The sequence below is a fragment of the Mchenga conophoros genome, linkage group LG16 (genome assembly GCF_057382185.1).
Source record: "Mchenga conophoros isolate Kocher_MC1m ecotype Shallow Benthic linkage group LG16, M_conophoros_male_GT1.1, whole genome shotgun sequence".
NCBI classification, from domain to species: Eukaryota; Metazoa; Chordata; class Actinopteri; order Cichliformes; family Cichlidae; genus Mchenga; species Mchenga conophoros.
In genome coordinates, this window is record NC_140541.1 from 34855382 (window position 1) to 34878969 (window position 23588).

The 23588-nt window shown below is 41.1% G+C and overlaps 1 protein-coding gene across 1 annotated transcript; it reads right to left on the minus strand.

Moving 5' to 3' along the window:
- Positions 1-648: 648 nt before the first annotated feature.
- Positions 649-23332, minus strand: cavin2a (caveolae associated protein 2a). Its single transcript, XM_085248804.1, has 2 exons — positions 22556-23332; positions 649-4700 (listed from the first exon to the last, which is right to left on the minus strand). Exons 1-2 carry the CDS (start codon positions 23150-23152, stop codon positions 3855-3857), a joined length of 1443 nt encoding a protein of 480 aa, XP_085104930.1. The 5' UTR covers positions 23153-23332; the 3' UTR covers positions 649-3854.
- Positions 23333-23588: the final 256 nt, after the last annotated feature.

Consider the following 23588-nt stretch of genomic DNA (forward strand, 5'->3'; position numbering starts at 1 on the left):
ATGAATAATCTGATCTAATCTCTGTATCATGAATCCACACTGTGTAAATAAGGGTTGAGTAACCTCGCCACTCCTTTCAGATATGGGTGATACACAGCCCTGTCTGCTCTAAAGTGTACTAGATTCCAGCCCTATGACAAAACTAAACAACCATACAGCCCTGTCAGCAACAAGCTTAACTAGCCTACATGTTTTCTACGCAATTTTAGGTCAAAGGTATTGAATTAAAGGAGACTTACTACTAGGACTCTACTAGCTTTGTAGGATTCACATTTCACAATAATGCATATTCATCTTATACTGGGTCATATGGAGGCCCTTAATACATTCTCTCGCTGAAAAGGGTAGCTTGCTTCTGAATGGCCATCTCCAGGTGGTTTGAAAAGCAACTTTAAGCCTGAGCTATCTATAAACATTTAGGAATACTTGCTTTTAATGACCTCATACAGATCTAAGAGCAAGGATTACTTGTACACACTGCATACCTCATTATTTACAACTATAGTCGTATTTTATATGTGCATTCACACAAGTTTGACAGAAAAACAAGGAAAAGCACAATAGATAATCTTTACCTACCTCTATGTAAGATCTACACCATTATCGTGTTTAACCTTAACATAGATTAAAAGAAAACAAACAAAACAATTTCAGTGTTATAAAATGTTTATTAATGTATACAATACTAAAGTCTGCAAAGGAAAGGTCAGCATGTTTACAAGATTGGTGAGGGGAGCACATTTAAGCCCTCAAGTGATGAGTAATCTTCTGCCATGAAGGAAACTTCTTTGGTTTAAGTGGTTATCTAAGTCAGCCGGCTAAGAAGCAAAACCAAAGGTTATGTTAAACACAAGATCACTACCTGACAGTGCTCAAAGTGTGTAGCACACCGTGGTCCTCATAACTCGTAGATTTAACAATGCAAAGAACGAAAAGAAGACTTTTGAACAAATACACATTGTATACATTTATTTTTTAGCAGACCAGATATCACCAAGTAGCACATTTGCATGAATAAGCAGAAAGTACACATACACCTAGTGTTCAATCCATTTTCATCTTGGGTGATTTATATGAAAAATGTAAATGAAAAGCAAAGGTTAAACACACTCAAGTTGTTCAAAAGGATACATATCAAATTGCTTTACGCATTTATTCTTAACAGATCTTATTCAATAAACGTGCAGAGTATTGCTGTAACACACAAAGCACTTTCTTTTTCTCCAAATACTGTAATACCAAAATGTGCTGTGTTTGCAGGGACTGTTATTTGGCTTTGAATTTTAGTGAAAGATAAAATTCTTTACTTTTACTTCAACCTACAAACCGTTTTGACGGAAAAAAAAAAAAAAAGCTCTGAAATGCAAGCAAGCTGCAGAGGCCATTTATAAAAACAGAGCCATGAATACCCTTAGATTACTGCTTAAACATAGTAACAACAATAGTTAAACAGCATATTTAACAATTAACATACTTTATTTGTTTAGTTGTATTTCAACAGTGGATAGTAGGTTTTCCCCCACGTGGTGTAAACATACAACACAGTCTATACAGCTTTGCTGTAGTAAATTCTCTATTTAATCTGATATCTGATGTATACATAAGATTTTTTATATTGCTGTTCATTTCCCATGTTAAATATTCCCATTGATTTTCCACAAATGAAGCTAAAACAATACATATGTTCCTGCATAAAACATACTGACTGAATACAAGTGTAAGAACTTCTTTTTTTTAAATTTGTTTTTATTTTTAAAATGTGGCACATATATGAAGCGAGTCACCTGAATGATAATCTTAAGCTCAACTATTATTATAATTAGGAATGTGTCCACACTTTTAATAAATTGATCTTTAATGTATAGTTTAGATTTTATTTTTTGACTTAAGACTAAAGCATTATTACTCACTTCAATCAGAAGCACTGTAACACATCTGGTTCCCACAGTTTAAACACAATCCTACTAAGATGCACATACTGTTGCTCAAAGGCAACTTTAGCATCTTTCCCAACAGCTCAAGTTCTATCCTAGACATCTCACCTCGCCCTCCACTATGAGCTCATGCCCAGGAGCCTCTGCCGGGGCATAATACCTGTGGCTCCACGTACGCTGTTCCTCTCTCTGCACTCCCAATAAGGAGGCCAAGGGCATGAAAAATGGGCTGAGAAAGAGTCATCCGTCAAACCTAGGAATGCTGCCTTCTGCCTTTATCCACTTCTGTGACCTCTCTGGATCCACTGCACTTGGTTGGGCTTGCTAAATTATTTTTAGGAAGTCATGGCATTGGACAGCTTGGGAAAAGCTCCAAGGAAGAGCAACAAGAGAAGGGTCACTTTACAGGAACTTGAAGGAATGACTTTCAAACACAAAGTTGATGTTTGCACCTCCTTTAAAATGTCTCATGGAGTTAATTTCAAAAAATTAAAAACTCCACGGAATTTCCGGCATGGTTTACTATCACTCTTATATACAAAAAGCATAGTAATCCAAGCCTACTGGGGAGCAGTTCCTTATACCAGCTGGTGCATGATAAAGACACTGCAGGTGAATGTCTGTGCAGCAACAAGACAGACGGGCTTTAGTGATGAAACAGTGTTTACATTTTAAACATATGAATCCCAGTAAACATTTCACCATGAAAGTTAGGAACGCCTTCAAGACAAACACTTTAGAATCACCCAAGTATCACATAATGACAGAAATCTCACAGATACATTTAATTTATGTACTGAAGGCAGTTATCGCATAGCAGTGTGCCTCACATAGAAAAATATAATCATTTCTCCAAAAGAGACACTTAGTGTCTCAGTATTAAAACGATGTCTTCTACATTTCAAGCAGCTTCTATACTGCAGTCGTATGCTTTATTTGCATCAGCGTGACTGAACTCAAACTTAATTCAACCATAATAACCACAATTTTTTAAGGATGTTCTGAGGGTTTTAAAATGTATCTATTACATTTCATTTCTATGTGATGCAACAGATAATTGTTAGAAGTCAAATGGCAGCAGTATGTAATTCAAATAGTGTTTCAGATAGTCAATGTTTAAATTGTTAGGAATGACGAAAGTGGATCTCACTATGGGACTATATGCAATGCGTAAAACCCGAAGTGAAGGACAAGAGGCAAGACACAACCACCTGTTAGTCTACATCAGGTCAGCATAGGCCTAAGATTTCAGTGAACAAGCTCTAGTCCACTACTTAAAAAAAACAAAACAAACAAAAAAAACCCACCCCAAGACCTTTTCACTAAAAAATGCTGAAAAGTCCCATTCCAACTATTGCACAACCTGGCAACACACTGCCTCACCAGGCTGTGGGCAGAACCACGGTTGGCAAAGATTTACTATTTTTCACAAAAACACAAAGAACAAAAGAAGCTATCTGTCAGTGAGGAAGAGCGGGCCAGGAGCAGATAAACACAGCAGGAGGGAGGTATTTGGTCCCGTGCCCAGGAGATGTGCACCTATTGAAGTGGTAGGCACCAGCTGAAGAGAGTAAATTCTGCAACGTTGCCTTATTTGGACAACTTAACTACAGAGTTCATGGAGCAGTTGCACTAGAAGCTTCAATCTGAACTCTTCACAACAAGTACTGTCCGGGGTTGCTGACCACATCAGGGTTTTTAGACTTTTCTGGTGATAATTAAAGGTAGTGTTGTGGGAAAGGTTTGGGGGTGGACTACCTCGAGAGGTCGAGAGGACATTTCTAGTGTAAATAGGTGCTAAAGACGAGAACATGAGACAGTTTGCGGTGGAGGGATAATTTGTGCCTGCTGTGTGCTCAGCAATCGGAGAAAGAAAAGAATAAACGGGCAACTAGAGCTTGTGATCAAAATTCAATCAGATTAAGAAACTTGCTCCAGAGCAACTGCCGCTGCGGTAATCTGGGTATCTGCTGCCGTCTCAACAGGAGTTTTCTGTTCCTCTTTTTTTTCTTCTTCTTCTTCATCCTCTTCATCATCCACACCAAGATCATCTTGCTCTGGAAGTGCCAGACCAGCAACATGATCACCATTAATCTCACTTGATGCTTTTCCATTGAACTCTGCCTTCAAGCTTTCTGGGCTGGAAGGGCTTAGCATCTCCTCCACAACCCCCTCATGGGTATGCACTTCTGCCCGGTTGAGCTTGGCATCCATGCTTCCCAAAGGAGGAATCTCTACGTGGGCTCCTCCTATAGACTTGGGCACATCTTGTGAAGGAGACTCCCCGTCTCTGACCTTCTTGACATTGAAGGTCATGGGAGACACCTTAAAAGAGGAGCTCTTGGCAGTTGGGCTCTTGGGGTGGTTAGGGGTGAAGCTCTTCTTGATCTTCTCACGTTTCTCTGGTGGCACAATCTTGGTGGTGATCTGGCTCATCTTTTTTTCGATGCTCTGGCGTGAGAAGGCCTTCTTGAGGCTGTCGACCTTTTTCAGGCTGGACCGTTTGAACCTGTCAGACCTTCTCTCATAAAATACGGAAGTGGCCCCTAAACCTTCACAATCCAGACTATCTTGTTCCTCGTGTGTTGGAAGCTCATCGTCGGAGGACAGGTTAACGCTCTGGAGGACCTCATCTTGGGTATGGATGCCATCAGTGGAGCCTGTAACAGATGGAGCAGGCCGGGTGGATTCTGCATCATACTGGCTTGGTTGTGGGGTCTTGAGGGAGTCCTTGACTGACACAGTGGTAGGGATCTCATTGTCTTCCTGGTGGAGAAACAGAAGGATAGAAAGAAGTTTATCAAGAGGGCAATCATTTTGATGAGTAAAAGAAAACTATGAACAAGGGCAAGTCTGACAAGCAATGCGCTAATGCTGTCTGGATTGGCTATGGCTGGTTTATACTTAAATCTACTGATGATTGCTACCACAGTCTACATCCTGACAATTTAAGTACAGAAGGTGTGCTTCAAACTGCACTTTCAAGCACACATTACTGTGTACTTTTTGGTTAAGCACAGTTGTTTCTGATTCATCGGAAACTGACGTCTGTGTTTAATATTCTCAGCCTGCTGAGGACTGAAGAAACGAGTCTCTGCATGCCTCCCAGATTTTCTCCTCAAGGTGCCTGAGGAATTCCACCTGTTTCTTTGCAGCAGTCAAACACTTCATACTGTCTTTTATACCGCCGACCTCCCCATCCATAAACATACCGATAACCACTAACCCGGTAAAATAAGAAGCAATCGTTTCCATATGCAGACATTCATTTTGTTCAACTCTCTTTTTCTATGAGCTCCCCCGCCTCCGTTTGACTTCGTCCCCACCCATCTGTGCACAAACATGCTATCACACACATACACAGCCAATGTTCTCCTCCACTGGGGATTTATGAGCCTCAGTGCCCCCCAACCCCTGCCCCTATCCTTTCACACCCAGGAGTGAGTGCAGAGTGAAGGTGAAGCTTCAGTGGTTGACATACCCCACTACACATTTGAAATGCTCATAAACAAACCCTCCCTGGAAGAGCCTAAATATCGCCACTGTATTCTCATCTTTGAGCTAATTTAATGTAGCACAGTGTGAAGTTTGAAATGCATTTTAATGCTTTACAGTCCATAACACATGATGTATGAGCTGACTGACTAAATTAACTTCTATAATTTCTTGAAGCAGACCCATTATGGTTTTGAGTGCTTTTCTTTATTTTGTGACACACGCACGCACACACACACACACACACACACACACACACACACACACACACCCTCTGAGCCAAACCCTCAGGTTTCAGAGTGTTCTGAACATATTTTAAGACACCCTTTTCTGCTCCTCAATCTGTATGATGTCAGAGTGGATGTTCCTTATATGGTAATTTCAGCCACATGAAGCCCCTCCCACGTTCTGCTCAAAGGACGCAATTACGTGTACATTAAGTTGATCGATTTCTTTGAATATGTGAACTTTGTGGGAAATCTGTCACTGTAATGTGAGGTCACAGATCAATAGTGGAGGAGCACATTTTTGAGATCTTTAACATCTACATATATAAGTTATAATAACCAGTAAAGGTGCCATTAACCTTTATAGCTGACTAAAAGTAAAGCTGAACTAAGCCAAAAATAAAACTCTGGCTAGAAAAAAAAAAAAACTTACAATATTAAATACAATAAAGATCTCTTTCTAGTCTTTGTCGGTTTTGGTCATTTCTTTTCCAAAAGAAAGAAAGAAAAAAAAAAAAAAAAAAAAAAAAAAGGGCCCGAGGAGACCTTGACAAATCTTTTTTTATTGCAACTAGGGTGACTCAATAAAAAGACAAGACTGTCAGTCAAGTATTTGTGTTGCAGTTCCTCTTCTGAGCTTCTTGAACATTGCCCACTGCCAAATACCACTCATATTATCATAAAAAACGAAACCACTAGCTTTTTCTTTGCATCTTGCACGTAAGAAAGAGTCTTCATTCAAATATGACTACACTTTAAAGAATGCTCTTGGGTATTATGAGAACGCTTAAAGCATCAGGATGGTTTGTTGTTGAATGCCACCATGCATCTTTCTTGGAGTGGACTGGGCCAACCACACTGGAACAAGGCCAACAACAAGGTCTTTGAAATGCCTAAAACGTGCCCCATTCTGTACAATTCTGTAGCCCTTTTGTTGATGCATAAAAAAGATGCAAAATGATAATAATTATAAAATGAGTCATGATATAAATAAATTTTGCCTTAATTAAAAAGCCCAATCAGTTGCAACAATATAAATTACTGTGATTGCAGTGTTTGTATGCAAAAGATTTAACTCTTTATTTGCAAGAAAACATCCTCACATTTTCAAGGTCATTTCTGAATTCGTCTGATCTTCTGCACAAACTCAACCAAACTGGGTGACATGAAATCTGAAATACTCCAAAACACACCATTTGCCGCATGCTCGTAATTTCCCAATGTTTAAAATGTATATGGCCCATTTCTAAACGTATTCATGCTCTGCTGTCATTTATTGCATCCTTTGTGGGAAGGAAAGTGAATTTCATGAAGCCTTAGTGAATTCTTTCAGCTGTTTATCTGTCATGCCATAGCAGATAAGCATCAATCTCTGTCATCGGTAGATGACAACTTCTTTAGGAATAGGCAGATAGCGGCCGGTCAACGATATAGCAGTGTTCACCTGAACTGTACATTCCGAAAAAATGAAGACAGGCTATGTTCTGCTGCCGTAGCTTTTCCGAGCACCTAAACTACAACTTATGTAAAGCTTTTGTGAAATGGTAAGTAATGCCCTCCTGTTTTTAACCACCTTGCAGATGCCTGATATCTCCAGCTTCATCTGAAACATGCAGCTGTGATTCGCAGTTGAGGTGTGCCAAGCCAATAAATCTGTCAGCATGTTATATAAAGCACAACACCCAGAAAACCCAGGGACACATTTTTTAAGGTGAAGGAAAAGAACAATGCATGTTTTACAGCTTCAGAATATAAAATGCAATATAGACAGAGTAAAGTTGATAAAGCAGATTCATTTCAGAAGTGCAAGCCAGTTACAACAGCTTCCAGAAATCATATGGCAATTTCTAAAGAAATTACACCTCATGAAATTTCTTTCTGGGATGTTTCTAAGAAATACAAAATCTCAAAGAAATCATGATCTGAGAATGTAGAAAGTCTTTATTCACCACCAACCAGTGTTAGGTGTAACCCTTCACAAAACACTGTTATTCTACATAATAGTTATAGTTACTTTTTAAATGCTAGTAATTATTTGCAAGTAAGGTGTCACTCTGAGGAAAATAACAAGCTTGACGCTGGTTATGTGGTGCAGAAAATGCTACAAATATCAACTTACTATGCAATGGGGTAAAGTCAGTAGACTCAGAGTTAAATATACAGTAGAGTAGATAACCTGCTGGCTGTGTAACCAACCTGTGCAAGAAAAATGCACTTGGGTGTTTACTTTTCATCACGCAACTAACCAGTTACTTATCGATATGTAATGCTGTAATTTTAAAAATTACATTTTAATAGAAGAATTCTTTCAATGCAACCCAAAACGTTTCTTTAAAAAACAATATCAGCCCAAAAGTGCCCTCAAAAACAAATGAGGGTTGCCATCTGTCCTACAAATTGGGAACTGTGATGCACTCTGGATTTTGGGCTTGAAATCCCCCCAAAAAAAGACAAAGAGTGGCACCTTGGGGAACAGCTCTGGTTACCCGCTGCCTCTCAGTTGGTTTAACTGTAATCTCTCCCTTTCAGTTTTGTTCTCTGTGGCACTTCATTGTTGTTCGTGAATGGGCAGAATCTGAATGCCCTATTTTGGTGCTGGTCTGACACTGCAGGACCGCCACAGAAACATGTTCATGCAGACACAAATCAGAATAGCCAGGAGCTCTGAGGGTGACAGCTTAAAAAAAAAAAAAAAAATCAAACACATTAGAGATTACAGAGAAATGCCAGAAATCTCACTTCTAGGAAGATGATGGTGCTCCAGGCTTTGTGCTTATCTCCTCTGTTCGTGTGTGTACACTTCAGATTGAGTTGGGCAGTTTTAATCAGCATGATGTATGAGATTTCTTAAGGGTTAATCACCCATCTAAAATCTGACCAGCTGTGATTAGCAAAAAAATCAGAGCCAATATGGCCTCTCCTGACCCCCAGTGGAGCATTTCCTGGTAATAAACACTAATCTTCCCTGATTGTTCTGTGCAGTTAAGGTTTCTAAAGATTCAATCTTGACACCTCTGCACCAGTCTGGGCACGTCACAGACTTTGTGATTTGGCTCAAACATGTTTGGGGTAATCAGTGTGGGTGCTGAAGTGTGTGTGGGAGGCAAATTAAACACAGAGACTGAGTTCTGAGCCCACCTGTGACTAAATCTACAAGAGTTTGTTCAGTAACACTGTTATTAACTGAGACATGCATTGCTCAAAATGTATGGAGATGGCTTTAAATCCAAGAGATGTACATTGCGCTATATTTATGGGACTCTCTATAGAGAACAACAGGGTAACCAGTGCGATTGCTTAATCTAAAACAACTAAAGTTGTTATGAAGGGGTAAACTACCTATGGAGGACAATCCAGTGTTTGTGCCAGGCTATAAACATGCTTGTAGTGCTTCTAATGTAATAATTTTAACCTGGGATTTGTGGGACAATTTGTCAGCACATAAGGGTGAAGTAGCTTTTAAAGAAAGGATCTTTTTATTACTTCGTGAATCAGAAACTACCGTCTACATTTTAGGCCCTACATGTTATTTGAAAACTTTGTGAATATAGATGGGAATAAAAGCAGAAAGTTGGGTGGATTTACACTCACTAGTCACTTCTTTACTTGCACCACTAGCACTGGGTTGGACCTCCTTTTAAAACCGCCTCAAATCTTTTTGGCACAGATTCAACAAGGTACTGAAACATTCCTCAGAGATTCCTCAAGTCAGCAACAGCCTGTGGCATTTAGATGATCAGTTTGTACTAAGAGGCCTGACCTTACCATCTGAATGTCGCAGCAGAAATCAAGACTAATCAGACCAGGCAATGTTTTTACAATCTTCTGTTGTCCAGTTTTGGTGAGCTCGTGCAAACTGTAGCCTCTAGTCTGCATCTAGTGTGGTTTTCTGTCGTTGTAGCCCATCTGCTTCAAGATTTGACGTGTTGCGCGTTTAGAGATCCTCGTCCGCATACCTTGGTTGTAGTAAATGGTTGTTTTGAGTTACTGCTGCCTTCCTATCAGCTCAAAGCAGCTTGGACACTCTCTTCTTAAGTCTGACATCAACAAAGCATTTTGCTCAGAGAAGCTCAGTGAAATCTTTGTCTTTTTGGACCAGTCTCCAGAAATTCTGCAGATGGGTGTATGAGAAAATCCCAGCAAATCAGCAGTTTCTGAAATACTCAGAGCAAACAATAACCATGGCGCATTTAACGTGATTAAAATCACCTCTCTTTCCCCATTCTGTTCAGTCTGAATTTCATCAGGTCATCTTGACCATGTCTACAGGAGCAGAGTTGCTGCCATGTGACTCGCTTATTAGACACCAGCATTCAAATGCAGATTAATGGATGTATGTAATGAAGTACCTCATAAGAGCTACCAGAGATGAAATTTGAGATATAACTTTGGTTTGTTTGGCTGCCCAAGTATATTAAAATAGTGTGATATTAGCTTGCCCTCAGATTAGCTCCCAACAGTGTTAGCAAGCAAGCAACAAACAAAATTTCCCTAAATACCATTTGACCCATGAGTGTCCTGTGTGTGTGTGGACCTTGCATTCTGGTACAGGGCTCTTGGGAACCCTCTTAATTAATGCACCATCTAAGCAATCGCTCATTAGCCCCCGAGAATGCGATACAGCATGTGTGTTTGAGTGTTTGTGTGCAGCCATGTAGGACGCCAACCATTATAATTAAAATATATTTGGAAGCAACCACAAAACAAAGTTAATTTAGTGTGACAGGCGGTTTACTGTACATTACAGGGCACACACTTCAAAGATATCTTGTACTAATAATTATATAATGTAGTTCAAGAGCCCATGTAACTGTTGCATGTAGGCCTGTCAAGATAATTATTTCATTGACTGAATATATGCACATGAACACATTTTTTTCTTCGTATTGTTGACCACACATTTGTTTATGTCAAATTACGAGCAGCCTTTTAGCCTACACGATGCCACAATGCACTACAGGATTTTCACCACCCTTCTACGACTTGGGGCCGCGCCTACGCGGGATGAACGGGAAAAGAACATGCCGAGACACGTTTTTCTCTCATACCTTCCCATACTGCTTATGTTTTTTCCCCTCCTTCCTTTCAGTCTTGTTTTCAGACAGCTCCTCCACAGACATGAACACCACACACCATAGTAATTCACGGAATATTGCCTATAAAACAACAACTGTGACCTTGGGCACATTTTGGATGATCCATTAGGTGATCACTTTGTACAAGTGTAGAAAGAATAGATATTCTTGTGAACTGTGGACAGATTACTAGATACTTTGCTATGACATGAGCTCATTGGTATTTTGGCTAGATGAGCTAAAGACAGAATTATCCATTATGTCATCGATTGTTTTATTGACTCTGTATTTACAGATTTACACTATTATTAGTGCAGCCTAGACTTAAAACTAGTAGTAGATTAAGAATAAAATTCTGCACGTCAGTCAACAAAACTGAAGCACAGACTCCCTGATTACATTAAAATATGTCAAAGGGCACCAATAGCACAAACAGGGTTAAATGCCAAGGGTAAGTAAGTAAGGTAAGCATGTTGACTCACTATTGAAGTCAACCTCAAGTCCTAGAGAAGCTGAAGAGACATCAAAGTAGGTGCAGTGAAGATAACACATTACCAGTACCTAAAGCTCATGTTTCTTCCCCTCCCTCTGTCAGCTGCCTATTTCTACTCAGAAAGTTGAAAAGATTGGGTTCAGAGCTCTCCACATCTCTGCTGTTTTGCATTAGAGCCAAATGAAAGAAGAAACATCATTTTGATTTTGTCTTTGTTACCTCTATCAAGGCAGCTAGGTTTTAACTGCCCAGTCAAAAAGCAGGACTCAATACATTTTGTTATCAAGGAGTGGATTAGAAGGAGTTTTTCTTAATTCAACTCTTAATTCACCACCAGAGACAACTGAACAGGCATCCACAGAGGCCCTCTATAAGCAATGTTTGATAATTCACTGCTCTTTGAAAGGTTGTATTAATTCATTAACATGTCACCCATGCTACCAAACAATACGGTTTTTCCTGGGACATGTTTTTTAACAAAAGTAGCAATGGTGACAGGACAAGTTGGAGGGTAGAGTTACAATCTAATTGCAAGCATGCAACATGTTGCTAAGCTTCAAGAGTCACTTGCTGTACTCAGATAAAGAGATCAGGGTGGGGAAAGGCAGAGTTGCAACTGAGTGAAAGAAGTGAACTGGGCTCGCATTACTGGATGAGTGACTTCATGTTTACACCGCATGCACCATGACATCCTATACTGTTTCTTTTGTATCTCTTCTCTCCTCTTAGTTTACATATGCGTGCACGTGAATACAAACATCCGTTCACATATTCAGAAAGCACAGGATGGACCTCAGAGGACAAATCCAGTCTTTGGCTTTCTCGACATTCACATGAACCTCAACTGGAGTTTCTGTTTAGAACTTATTGGCAAACTTCACCATTAATAGCTCACGGAAAGAAAATAATCAGGACACCAAAGCACACAGCAATTAAATGTGTGTTTTTCTGGCTCTTCAGCTGAACGGGGTTCCACCAGGTGAGGCTGGAGCAGGTGTGCTGGTATAGTTAGTCAGGTGGCCTCCTGGGAACAGCAGCAATGAGAGGGCACAGCATCACCACCACTCACACAGAAATCTCTGTTACTCTTGTAATTTTAGAATGAGGAAATCTGGAAGTTTATTTTAAAAAGAATAAACAGACGAGAGAGCGGAATGACTCTGTGCTGCTCGCACAGAATGGACAGCTCCAGATACAGAGATTTTTTACCCCCTTTTTCGACAGTCAAAACAAAAGGTCAAATACAAAGTTGTGAAAGATTTCCATCTTCCCACTGTTTCAAAATTTGCCAATCCTCACCATCTGTACAATACCACTGTCCATTACACCACAGCCACGCTCGTCGATTCCCAGAACAATAGCAGTGTCAAGTCCACCTGGAACTCACATGATTGCGCACATTTGCAGTCACTTTCACCCCTACCCAGCTTTTTCCAAAACCTCACATCCCGTCTACCCTCCAACCCAGTGTGAATGAAGAGCCATCTGTGGACACAGGAAGGAAATGAAGAAAAGGAAATTGAATTCTACTATTCTGACTGTAATTTTACCAAGAGACCTGATAAAATACCACTGTGCTCTACACATTCACTTCTGAATGTAGAAACAAGGACTGTATTGTAGCCCGTCATTCCAAATATGTATCAATTATGACAAACATGATCATAAAAACAGAAGAAAAAAAAATCTCATCAACGACTTTGCTCCAATTTTGAATCCTGCCCCTTGGCGTAATACCCACAGAGCTTTGCAAACAACTCGGAGCATTCTTTTGCATTTGCACCCCTCCCATATCTGCCTCACCAAAAGAAAACAGCATGTTTACTGGGCCTGCGAGCTTGTGTAATTGCACAATACAATAACCAATTGAGCCACGATGTCATGCTTACGTGCTGGCAGAATGGAAGCTGTGGCAGTCTAGAGAAGCTGCCATTATTGCTGTTGACATAAATGATGATGTTGAGGAAACCTGTTGACACAACCTATTATTTACAGGACAACCGTGAGTGCACTTTGGCTGCTGATGCGCTTCATATTCTGTCACATAAGCTCTCCAGTCCTAATTAATTCACCTATGGCCTCGTATCCATTATACAAACCCATTATTGACTTGATCTCTGGAGCCTTGTCGCTTATTGTACTTCCTCTGTATCAACCAGATCCCAAAGTTTAGCACAATCTACCCAACAGAGAATGATGCAGAGTGCTAAATAATATCTTCACTAGTTTGCACTCTTGTGTTAACCCCCCTTTGCTTTTTTGTTCGAATCTCTCAAGATCCTTCTTCACACAAAGCTCATTGTGTGCGTGTGTATCAAAACCATTGTTTGATAAGGGCTGTGGGAGCATTTTTGATAAGGCTCTCTATTTGTCACAATGTTTACTCCATACAAAGGTTAAAGGGCACATGTGTCCGCAGTACAGACAGGAATGCTAACATGTCAAATTTTCACATTCCGTTTAAGAGCAGAGGAATGAGAACAAAATAGTTATTGTTGTCTCTCTTCCGGGCATGAATGTAGAGGCCTAAAAGAAGGGATTAGACAGATCACAAAAGTCAGAAACGGCAAACGACTCTTTACCCCTCAAAGGCCTACTAGGAATAACGCTACAAGCGCTTTCCTGAACTCAATTATTGGATTTGCAATGGAAGCAAAGCTACTCTTGGAAAAAATAAATAAATCTACAGTAATGTCATCACACACACGTTTTTGCTGACATTTAGTGACATGTCAAAACCTGTCAAAAAGGTGGCATTACCCTTAGTCTGTACTTAGTTCAATGTGTGGGCAGGGTGGGGCTTTACACACATTGTGAAACAGAGAGCAGAGGACACAAGTGGCAGCTTTGGCAGCCAGCCATATAAATTAAATAAGTGCACATTATTAACAAACCAAAATGTTCCGTTTCTTTTGTATTTAGTTTTTTCCCCCTCCCTTTTAATTCGATTAAGTAGAAGAGCTTCAGTCTTTCCATGTTTTACACTGATCAGCAGTTGCTGAGAAGCTTTTGCTGCACTAGCAGTGAGATTATAAGGCAGTTTCAACTCCAGTAACTTCCTCCTCACTTCAGTGGTCTCTCCTTTGCTCTACATGGACATGATAGAAGGTGATGGGCATCTTGTAACAGAGCATATCATGAAACTGACATATACACACTGAAACCAAGAGCACAAAAACTAGTGAAACTGTACACCGCACAGAAATTCAAGAAGTGCACACAATCCACTTTTTTGCCTTCAGTTTCCTGGAGGGATGTCCAACTGGGAAGATGGGGCACCCTTCTAAATCCACGGTGGTGGAAACACTGAGCTTCATTACCTTATTAATAATCTGAGATATCATGGAAAATGCTCCCGGCGCTTCCCAAATAAAGACGTGCATTGCATCATGCAATACACTGAGAGACTACTACCTTTGTTGTATGTCTGCAAGCATGACTTTACTGCAAAAATATCATAAATTAAACAGTCAGACCAGATTATCAGTCATACAGTATCAGTCAGTTGCAGATACCCATCCAGGCTCTAATGTTACCACCTCTTTTCTGCGTTATTAAAGCTGTTACAGATGCTATTTTACTCAAACATTCTGCGGTTGCAAACTTGCCTTTGCCTCAGAGGCTGAAACTGTTGAGCCGACTCGTCAAACCTGAATGTTACATCAGGAATAAAAGTAAGCACTTAAGGTAATAGATCCCCATTCTGATGCATGGGGTTTGCTCATTTACAAACTTCTGTATAATCTCCACACTCGTTCTTATACTATCATTAACTGACAATTGCAGGCCACGTATTCACTTTGCCTTTTTTTCTGACTTCCTATCATTTTTCACTCTATATTTATCCCTTACTCGCAGTTCTGCCATTTTTATTTTTTGCTGTCAGGAAAAAGCCAGAGGATTATCTGAGGAATGAACCCCAAAGGAAAAGAAAGAATGATAACAAAGCGAGAACCCATGCTGTAAACACAGTTCATTATTCAACTAGAAAGCACGCCTTAAAGGCTGCACACCCATTTGAGACTATTATCACTGAGACCAGTTTTACTCTTTAGAGTCTTGCTTCAAACAGCACTTTCTAAAAATATTCCTAACAGAAAAAAAAAAATCTCACTGTAGAGGACACAAGTCATACTCGTGATCACATGATTCCTATCTAGAAATGTCAGCATTGTACATGTGGTCTAATTCAATTTACAGCCAAATGTAGCCAAAAATCTACATTTTGTGCAAAATGCATTATCACATGTTGATTCGTAAGAGGCAAAAAAACGCACACATGTAATTTGAGTCATGAGCTTTATTAATCCATTTCCTATCTGTTGAACTGGAACATGATAACAGATCTTATCTGTCAGTCACATTTAAAATCAGTTCTGTTTAAAGTAACTTTTCCACAACTGCAAAGCCACCACACCCACCTGTTGCTTAAAGAAATGGGAAAATAAGACTTTGATTTTAAATTAAACTTGTGCTCAGCTTGAGTTGCAGTGTTACTCGCTTACTGTTGAGTATGAGCATGTATTATACAATAGAACAGAATAGCTCTTTATTGCCCTTTATCATCATTGTACATGTATAACATTACTAATAAAGTCACTAATGGAGCAATTTGGAGAAGATGTATTGTATAGTTACTTGTGTATTATGTAACATTAGATTACAGCCATCATCTCCGTAAATAGCTTCAGATATTCTGCTGGTGAGCCAAGCAAAGAAGCACAATCCTCAGTATTAGTGAGCTTCTGACGAGCCTTTTTATTAAAGTGATTCTATGAAAGCACAAGAAACGTGTGTATGTAATTACAATAATTAACCATAATTATTCAGCAAAACTCATGATAGTTATACTAATCAGCCATACAGAGTCATTGTGTTGGGTTTAATATTAAAAAAAGTACAGTTAAAGGATAAACCGGAAAACTGGTTGAGAACTAAGCCAAACAATGGACGCAATACATCCAACAGCTATTTAAGCCCCATTCCTCAACCAAGTACGATTCAGAATAAAACATTAATGCAGGTTTGCAAATGGTTAACTTTAGGCCTCAGTCACAAAGGCCTACAGATGTGCTGATGATCATCTGGCAACCACCTGTTCCTAGGGAATGCGAGTGGTTGCTAGTAGTTACTAGCATGAAACTGGTTGCAAAGAGGTGTATGGTGCTGCATTGGTGGGTTGCAAGCAGAGTGGTGTGGTGGTCAGTAGTTTGCATGGAAGAAGCTTATTTATCTGCAAACACTCAAACTACTTGGTAAGAGGCACTAAAACTGAAATGTGAAAAAGTAACAACATTTGTCTTCAAAGTAAAAGTTGCACGTCGGTTGTAGCACAAGGTCCAGCACATTCTTTGTGACCAATCGGCAAACGATCAGAGAATACACTTGTGCCCGGGGTGTGACGGGGGTCTACAGGGCTACCTGACTGAGGCCTTAATAAAACTAAAAGGACAAAAAATGTCATCACTTGGATCTTCCGAGATGTGAACTCATCTTGTGACTGAACGTTTGCGGTTCCATCTTCAATCTGACAAAAAGTTCTGAACTTACACTATTAGTTGCTAAGAAAGCCAAATATTACTTCAACCTCCTTTCCCTGCACTGTAGATGATTTTGTCTTTACCCATGGCTGCATAAAGTAACGTAACTAGTTACTCACTTTAACTACACCTTTGCTGTATTCAACATCTGCGGCATGTATGCACAGCAGGTCTGAATGCACTGAAACAGCTAGCACGGCTTTCAGCCATAACGTGGTGAGATCGACCACGTCAAAGAGGGAGACATACAACAAACCTCGACTGTAGCCTGCAGACAGCTTCCTGCTCCAACCTGTAAAAATACTGTGAACATACACAATACGTACTCCAGTTGCACTCAAATATCTAATTACTCTTGTTAGAAAACAGATTTTATAAGGAAAGCTAATAAGAGAGCCACCCTGAGTTCAGCTTGAAGGTTTTTTCTGTTCACTTGAATATACAATTTGGGACTTGAATAAGAGTTTAAAGTTGTGCACTACAACTACTACCGTTTTGATTTTTTTCCAACCCTGCTCATTCAGCTTCTTTGAACTACCAGTACAGTTACAGTGCAGGGCTTGGAACGTTACCTGTTTTTCCTCCCTTTTAGAGAATAACAAAGCAAAAGAAAACAACCTTTTCTTCCTGTTTGGAAAGCTGAGATTAAGTCACAACCTTGTGTCGCTGTATAAAGGCTCCAAATCAACCGGTAGCAAAGCAAACAAAATGAAAATGACAAACTCTAAACCAATCAATCAAATGGTAAAAGGTGGTAAAGAGGTTTCTAGCCGATGCGAAAAAGAGTGAATATAACTACATGAACGTTTTGTCCAGTTGACAGCAGCAAAACACAGTAAGTGTGTTTATTCTGGCCTGAGAGCCTGTTTGTCTTTCCTCGCAGAGCAATATGAAGGTTCTTTGATAGGTCATGTAAGTGTGACGGTGTGAGAGACGGGGCTTCTGTTGCTCCCACTGGCTCTCTGCGATTAGCGATCCTGCAAACCCAGACAATCGCCGAACATCCCCTTTCCCATCCCTTCGAGGAAAGAAGCACAGCTGTACTCTCGCTGCTAAATATACAGCAAAGCTCTGCACACATGCAAAGTGACAGAACAAATAAAACCCTCACGCCGCTCAAATTCAATTTGCCACAGAGGTTGACGTGGTTGTTGCAAGGCTATTCCACAGTGAAATAAACACAGATGGGAGCGTTATGATCTACTTAGAATAAATGACTTTTCTGTCGCAGCAAATTAAATTCCAAATACAGCGCGTTTCATGTAGCGTGCCACAGAGATGCAAATTCAGATAAGCTATAAGATCTCCAAGACCCCTCAGGTAATGAGCCTTTGAAGCGCGCCTATGTGACGAATAATAGGAAAAGAAATTTTAGCGATCCAACGTTTTACCTCTCCAAAGAGAAATTACCAAAACAGTCTTGACACTGTACACAGCGGAATCTCTGATGACTTGGAACTCTGTCTGTTTTGCGTGTGTGCATGTGTGTGTGCACACAGCAACAAAAGGCCTGGAGATGGGAGGGCGGTGCGGAGACAGGAAAAGCACTGATGCACAAAACAAACAAAGCCCAAGCAGCAGTAATTAAGACCTCGTTAGTCCTCGTTATGCGCAGGAATGCAGCAGAAATCGCTGCCATTTCTGACCGACCGCGGCCAAAGCTAGTATGGGACCCCTGCTCCGTGCAACTGAGGGCATTTAACCAACAGCCCTCTGTGTTTCCGCCTCATCTAGCACGTACAGGGTTTTGGATCAATTCTGCAGAGCAGGGAGGTGAATAGAAGAAAGTTTGGCTCTAGTGTGGGCGGCAAAATATCAAAGAGCAGCGTGAGACGTGTGGCATGTGCTTTAGCGAAGTTTCAGGGAACCAGGACAGGTGGTTTGACCAGAGAGAGAGAAGGGGGAAAAAAAGGTGGATTTAGTTTAAAAAACAGAAACCGGGAGTGAAACAGAGCAGATAAAAAGATACCAGACAAAAAACAGAGTACAGCACTAGATGGAGAAAATATGGACCTACTGGTACCAAATAAGAGAGATTAGGAGAGGTGTAAAGCGATGGAAGAGTCAAAACAGGTGAAGGAAGAAGGGCTGCATTTAACTTCTTTTACTACCCACTCCCCTGGGGGCACTCTGAGTGTCATTTACAAGCTCTGGAGCTGTATACACCTGACCCAACATATCAGCATGACATCCACTGGGCAAGTTGCAAGAATGCACATGTTTTGCACACACGCCCTTAAGGTCATTCCTAGTCTTTCTACACCCATCTGCAAACACTCCACCTCTTAGCCTGACGTGAAATTGGGGGGAAAATGAAGGAACATTTTAAGCAGAACCCAAAATAACAACAGAAACTCTACTCGTGCTCATTTATATGCTGCTTAGGTGAGAGAAACTCGAGCACATGCAATTTGACGGTGCATCGAAAGCCAGCAGCACTGTCCACTCTCATTATCTCCAAAGCAACAAGTCACTCCCTTCTAGCACATACATACTAAACGATCTTGGCACCTGCTGCGTTTGAACAACAGAGCCTCAGTACCTGGGAAACCAGATAACAACAGCGGTTAAAAGCTTGCCGAGGCTCTGGCTGTGTCAACAGTGCCCCCTCCCACCACCCCCCCCTTTTCACTACCTGGGCACAAACTAGTACACACATGCTCACAGGTACCCACGCACACGTGAAAAACCATGCACGAAGACTCCCACAGCCACGCGGCAATCATCAGTCGGCGCAACAATGTATGGAAAACAATTTTCAGTTCTTTTAATGTTCCTTGATAAGTGAGGGACGGTTTAGGTGAAGAACCATTAGTCATAGTTTTCACTCGAAACCATCTCCTGGAATTACAGAAAGTGGAGAACTTTTTTTCCTTGCCTGAGTACAGGTGTGATATGGCAGTAAAAGTGGGAAATCCATCCAAAGAAACCACTTGTCTCTCTGAATTATGACTGTGGGGTGTAAACAGATCCACTTAAAGTCAGAGTCTGAGCCCTCCTCTATTATCCTGTGCAGCTCCATTCCCAGACACACCCTTCTCCTCACAAACAGGACTCAAATGTACTCGAAAGGGCCTCAACTCATAAATAATCTGATTATATTTTGCGTTGGTTTTTCGCTCAGACTTCTTTTAATGTGCACACGTGTTTGTTTAAAAGCCTGCTCCGCAAGTTTTGCAGAGCTGAAAATGAAAATGTCGCAAATCACTTACGACTCGTCACGTGTCAGTGCCAACCAGGCACATGGCGAGTGTGCACACAACCAAACACACCCAAAACTGCAGTCAAATGTAAATGCAAATAAAGCCAACACACACAAGTTCACTCATCTACCTTAAAGCAGTAGTCCAACCATTGAACACTGAGTTTTAAACAATTTAAAAGGTTACTCGAGTTACACTGAAGATGTTCTCATTTTTTCCCTCCGTTTTCCTTCTAGGAGCAGGTCTCACCACTCTGCCGCCATCTTGAAATGTATCCAGACACTTGTTTAGGCAGTTATTTTGGAATATTACCAGGTCATAAAAATGGCACGCATAGGAACCACAAATTTGTCAAATCTGATAAATAGTGCTTAGAAATCTGCCGACTTTACCCCCAAAATAAAGGTTATAAAAATGATTTTTTCCCCTCCTTTTGACATTTTCCTTCCAAACCATCTTTGTTGTTGCTGAATTCATGATGCGTTTAGTGCTACGTCTCCCTGCCTGATCATGTCTCTGTTTGTAACGCCATATTTTGCTCTGCTTCAGATACTGTTTTAAACTGACTGGTTTTAAACTGCTGACGTCACTATAACGCCACCAGCGTTACATTTTCAGAGTGTGCAGTATTCCAGCTCATGCAACTAAATTAACTGTCTGGCTGCGTTTACAGACTTGGACTTAGAGTTTGTGAATAAAACGAGTAGTGATGGGATTTCCGGCTCTTTTTTTTTTTTTTTTTTTTTTTTTTTTTTTTTTTTTTTAAATGACATCAGAAACAGCAGTATGCGACATTACGTGATGGCAGAGCTTCAGTTCATCCTTTGTCATTTTTTTTTTTTTTTTTTTTTTTTTTTTTTTTTTTTTAATAAATAGGACAGGGGGAATGAATGAGAGAGAGAGGGGGAGAGAAAGAAAGAAAACCCAAGGGGAGAAGAGACGGTGAGAAGGGGGGGGAAGAGAGACAAAAAAAAAAAAAAAAACTCCTGGGTCACCTGTATGGAGAAAAAACAAACAAACAAACAAACAAACAAACAGAGGAGACAGCAAACAACAAAGAGCAACATAATAATAGAGAAAACAAAGCACCATCACAATAAACTAGCTAGTCATAGATATCAGTATTTACTAAGTAATAAACAATATTGTGCAGCACGCAAGATAGACAGCGCACAGTGTGCTTTGAGGCAGCAGCCAAGAAAGCTTTTCCGGCTCTTTTTAGAGATCCGGCTCTTTTGGTTCGGCTCACTAAAAAGAGCCGGCTCTTTCGGCTCCGAACCGGCTCTTCAGGTTGTTTTGTTGCTTTAATTAATTTATTATTAACAATAATATAAAATTATGCACAAAAGGAATTACTAACATAAAAACAAGTGGTTTTATTTATATATGTTTATATATAAATATATGCGGTGGCCCCTAGAGACAAAACACGTACAAACTCCAAAATACATTTCTAGCATGAACTGAACTTCCAAAGCAGAGCTACTAGATCACTTAAATTACACAATTGAAAGCATGTGTGTATTGTTTGTGTATTTATACACAGGCACTCATATATATATTCAAATAATTTAAAAAAAAGTTCATTTACCTGTTATTACCACACACCAAATCCGGTCGTTGGTACTTGCTGGCTTGTGTAGCCACAAGATAACAAAGGCTCAACACTGCGCCCAGCATCCTGGAGCACTTCTGTTGTCTTTTGTACGTGTTTTGAGTTTTTATGTGCTTCTGAGTTTTTACGTGCTTCGGAGTTTGTACGTGTTTTTACGTGTTTTGGAGTTTTTACGTGTTTTGGAGTTTGTACGTGTTTTTACGTGTTTTGGAGTTTGTACATGCTTCAGAGTTCGTACGTGATTTGAAGTTTGTATGTGCTTTGTCTCTAGGGGCCACCGTAAATATACTTTTATTTATTCACTCCACATAAAATGTAATAAATAAATCATATAATACAAAAATCAACTATTCACATTTCAAGTTTTAACTATTTAAATTTTCAGCTTTTTCCTTTCACAAATTTAAAGTGAAAAGAACACAAAACACTGCAAACCACAACACAATTAAATATAAATTATAATATGAAAACTAAAAGAACATGCATATTCTCTGTCGTATGGACCTGCATGAATAAACTTTCTCAATCCTTTATCATCTGCAACTGAAAATAGTTGTGGATGATTACTATACCTTTCTAATGTTGTTGTCCCTGCCTCTCTTTCTCTCTCTCTGGCTCTGTTCCTGTGCTACTGAGTGTAACTACCGCCCCTCCCCCCTCTGCCCAGCATAAAGCACAAGGCTCGCGTGCAGAGTGAAGCGGAAAAAAGTGCGAGAGAGAGGCTGAGAGAAAGAAAAAAAAAAAGAAAACCCACGTGACGGCTCGCGATAAGGAGCCGGCTCGCGTCGTTCACGTCAAAGAGCCGGCTCTAAGAGCCATTTCGTTCGCGAACGACCCATCACTAAAAACGAGCTTCATATAAAAACTCGGGGGACTGCACCTTTAAAATTAGCACAAAGGGGCGTTTATTCTGGCTGGAATGCTGTCTGTGCGTCTTGGACACAACGTTAGTGTTTCTTTGTGCTTCCCTTACCTGGAAGATGAGCACTTTGAAGTGGTTCCTCTTCAGCAGGTGGCTGTGGTTGTTCTCCAGCTTCTTCACCTGCACCGCCTGCTTGTCCAGGCGCACCCTCACTTCCTTCAAGTGCCCGCTGGTTTTGCGAGAGCGCTCCAGCAGCTTGTCCACGTTTAAGGCGGTGGTGAGGTGGTTCTTGGTCAAGCGGGTCACGTCGCCCTGCACGCTCTGCACCGCGTTCTCCAGGTCGGCCTGCCGCTGCTCCATCCGCTGCTGGTTGTCCTGCACCGCCTCCATCATGTTTACCAGCTTGTCCAGCAGCGCCACCACCGTTATTGCGCTCACCTGTCCGCGGTCCACCGGGCTCCCAGGGGCGACCGCGCCCGGGCTGGTTGGCATTTTAAAGCCGAACCTGGAGAGGGTACCGGTCGGGGTCGGGGTCGGAGAGGACGAGGTGGGCGGGGAGGACGCCGGGCAGAAGCTCGGGATGAGGAGCTCCGGGTTCTCGGACTGCTGGCTGCTCTCGGGCTGGGGGCTGCCCTCGGGCTGCGGGATGGTGTGGGTGCTGCCAGAGGCGCTGCTGCTGGGCTCGGCGTGGGGCGCTTCTTCTTCCATGGCTCACGGGTGGTCGTGTGTCCCGCAGTGACTGCGTGTCTTAGAGGCACACGGGAAAGTTTTGCAGACTCTCGGATGCTGCTGCTGCTGCTGCCACTTGTTGCAACTGGAGAGAGGTGTAAACTAATTCCTGCACTTTTCTCGGCCTCCACGCCCCTTTGCCTCTTTCTCTCTGCACCCCACACACGCACAAACACGCCGTGAACTTTCAAAACACCTCCCCTGCAGGGAAGGAGGGAGGGGCCAGGCTGCTATGGTAACCGTGAGGGCCTAGCCCAGTTGACAATATAGAGGTAGAGTTGCAGTGTGTATGTGTGTGTGTGGTGTTTTCGTGTGACTGCCACCCATTCTACATTGAACAAGCCTGGCTGCATTTGAAAAATATCTGTGAAGGCTACTATTGTTTACAACAGTCAGGTGGTGTGTGTGTGTGTGT

Bases quoted from the DNA above. Each gene is read 5' to 3' on its own strand.
- cavin2a (XM_085248804.1), bottom strand. From the start codon at position 23,152: ATGGAAGAAGAAGCGCCCCACGCCGAGCCCAGCAGCAGCGCCTCTGGC. The intron at 4,701-22,555 runs GTAAGGGAAGCA...TTTCTCCACCAG, and splicing joins TCAAAGTGCTCATCTTCCAG to GAAGACAATGAGATCCCTAC.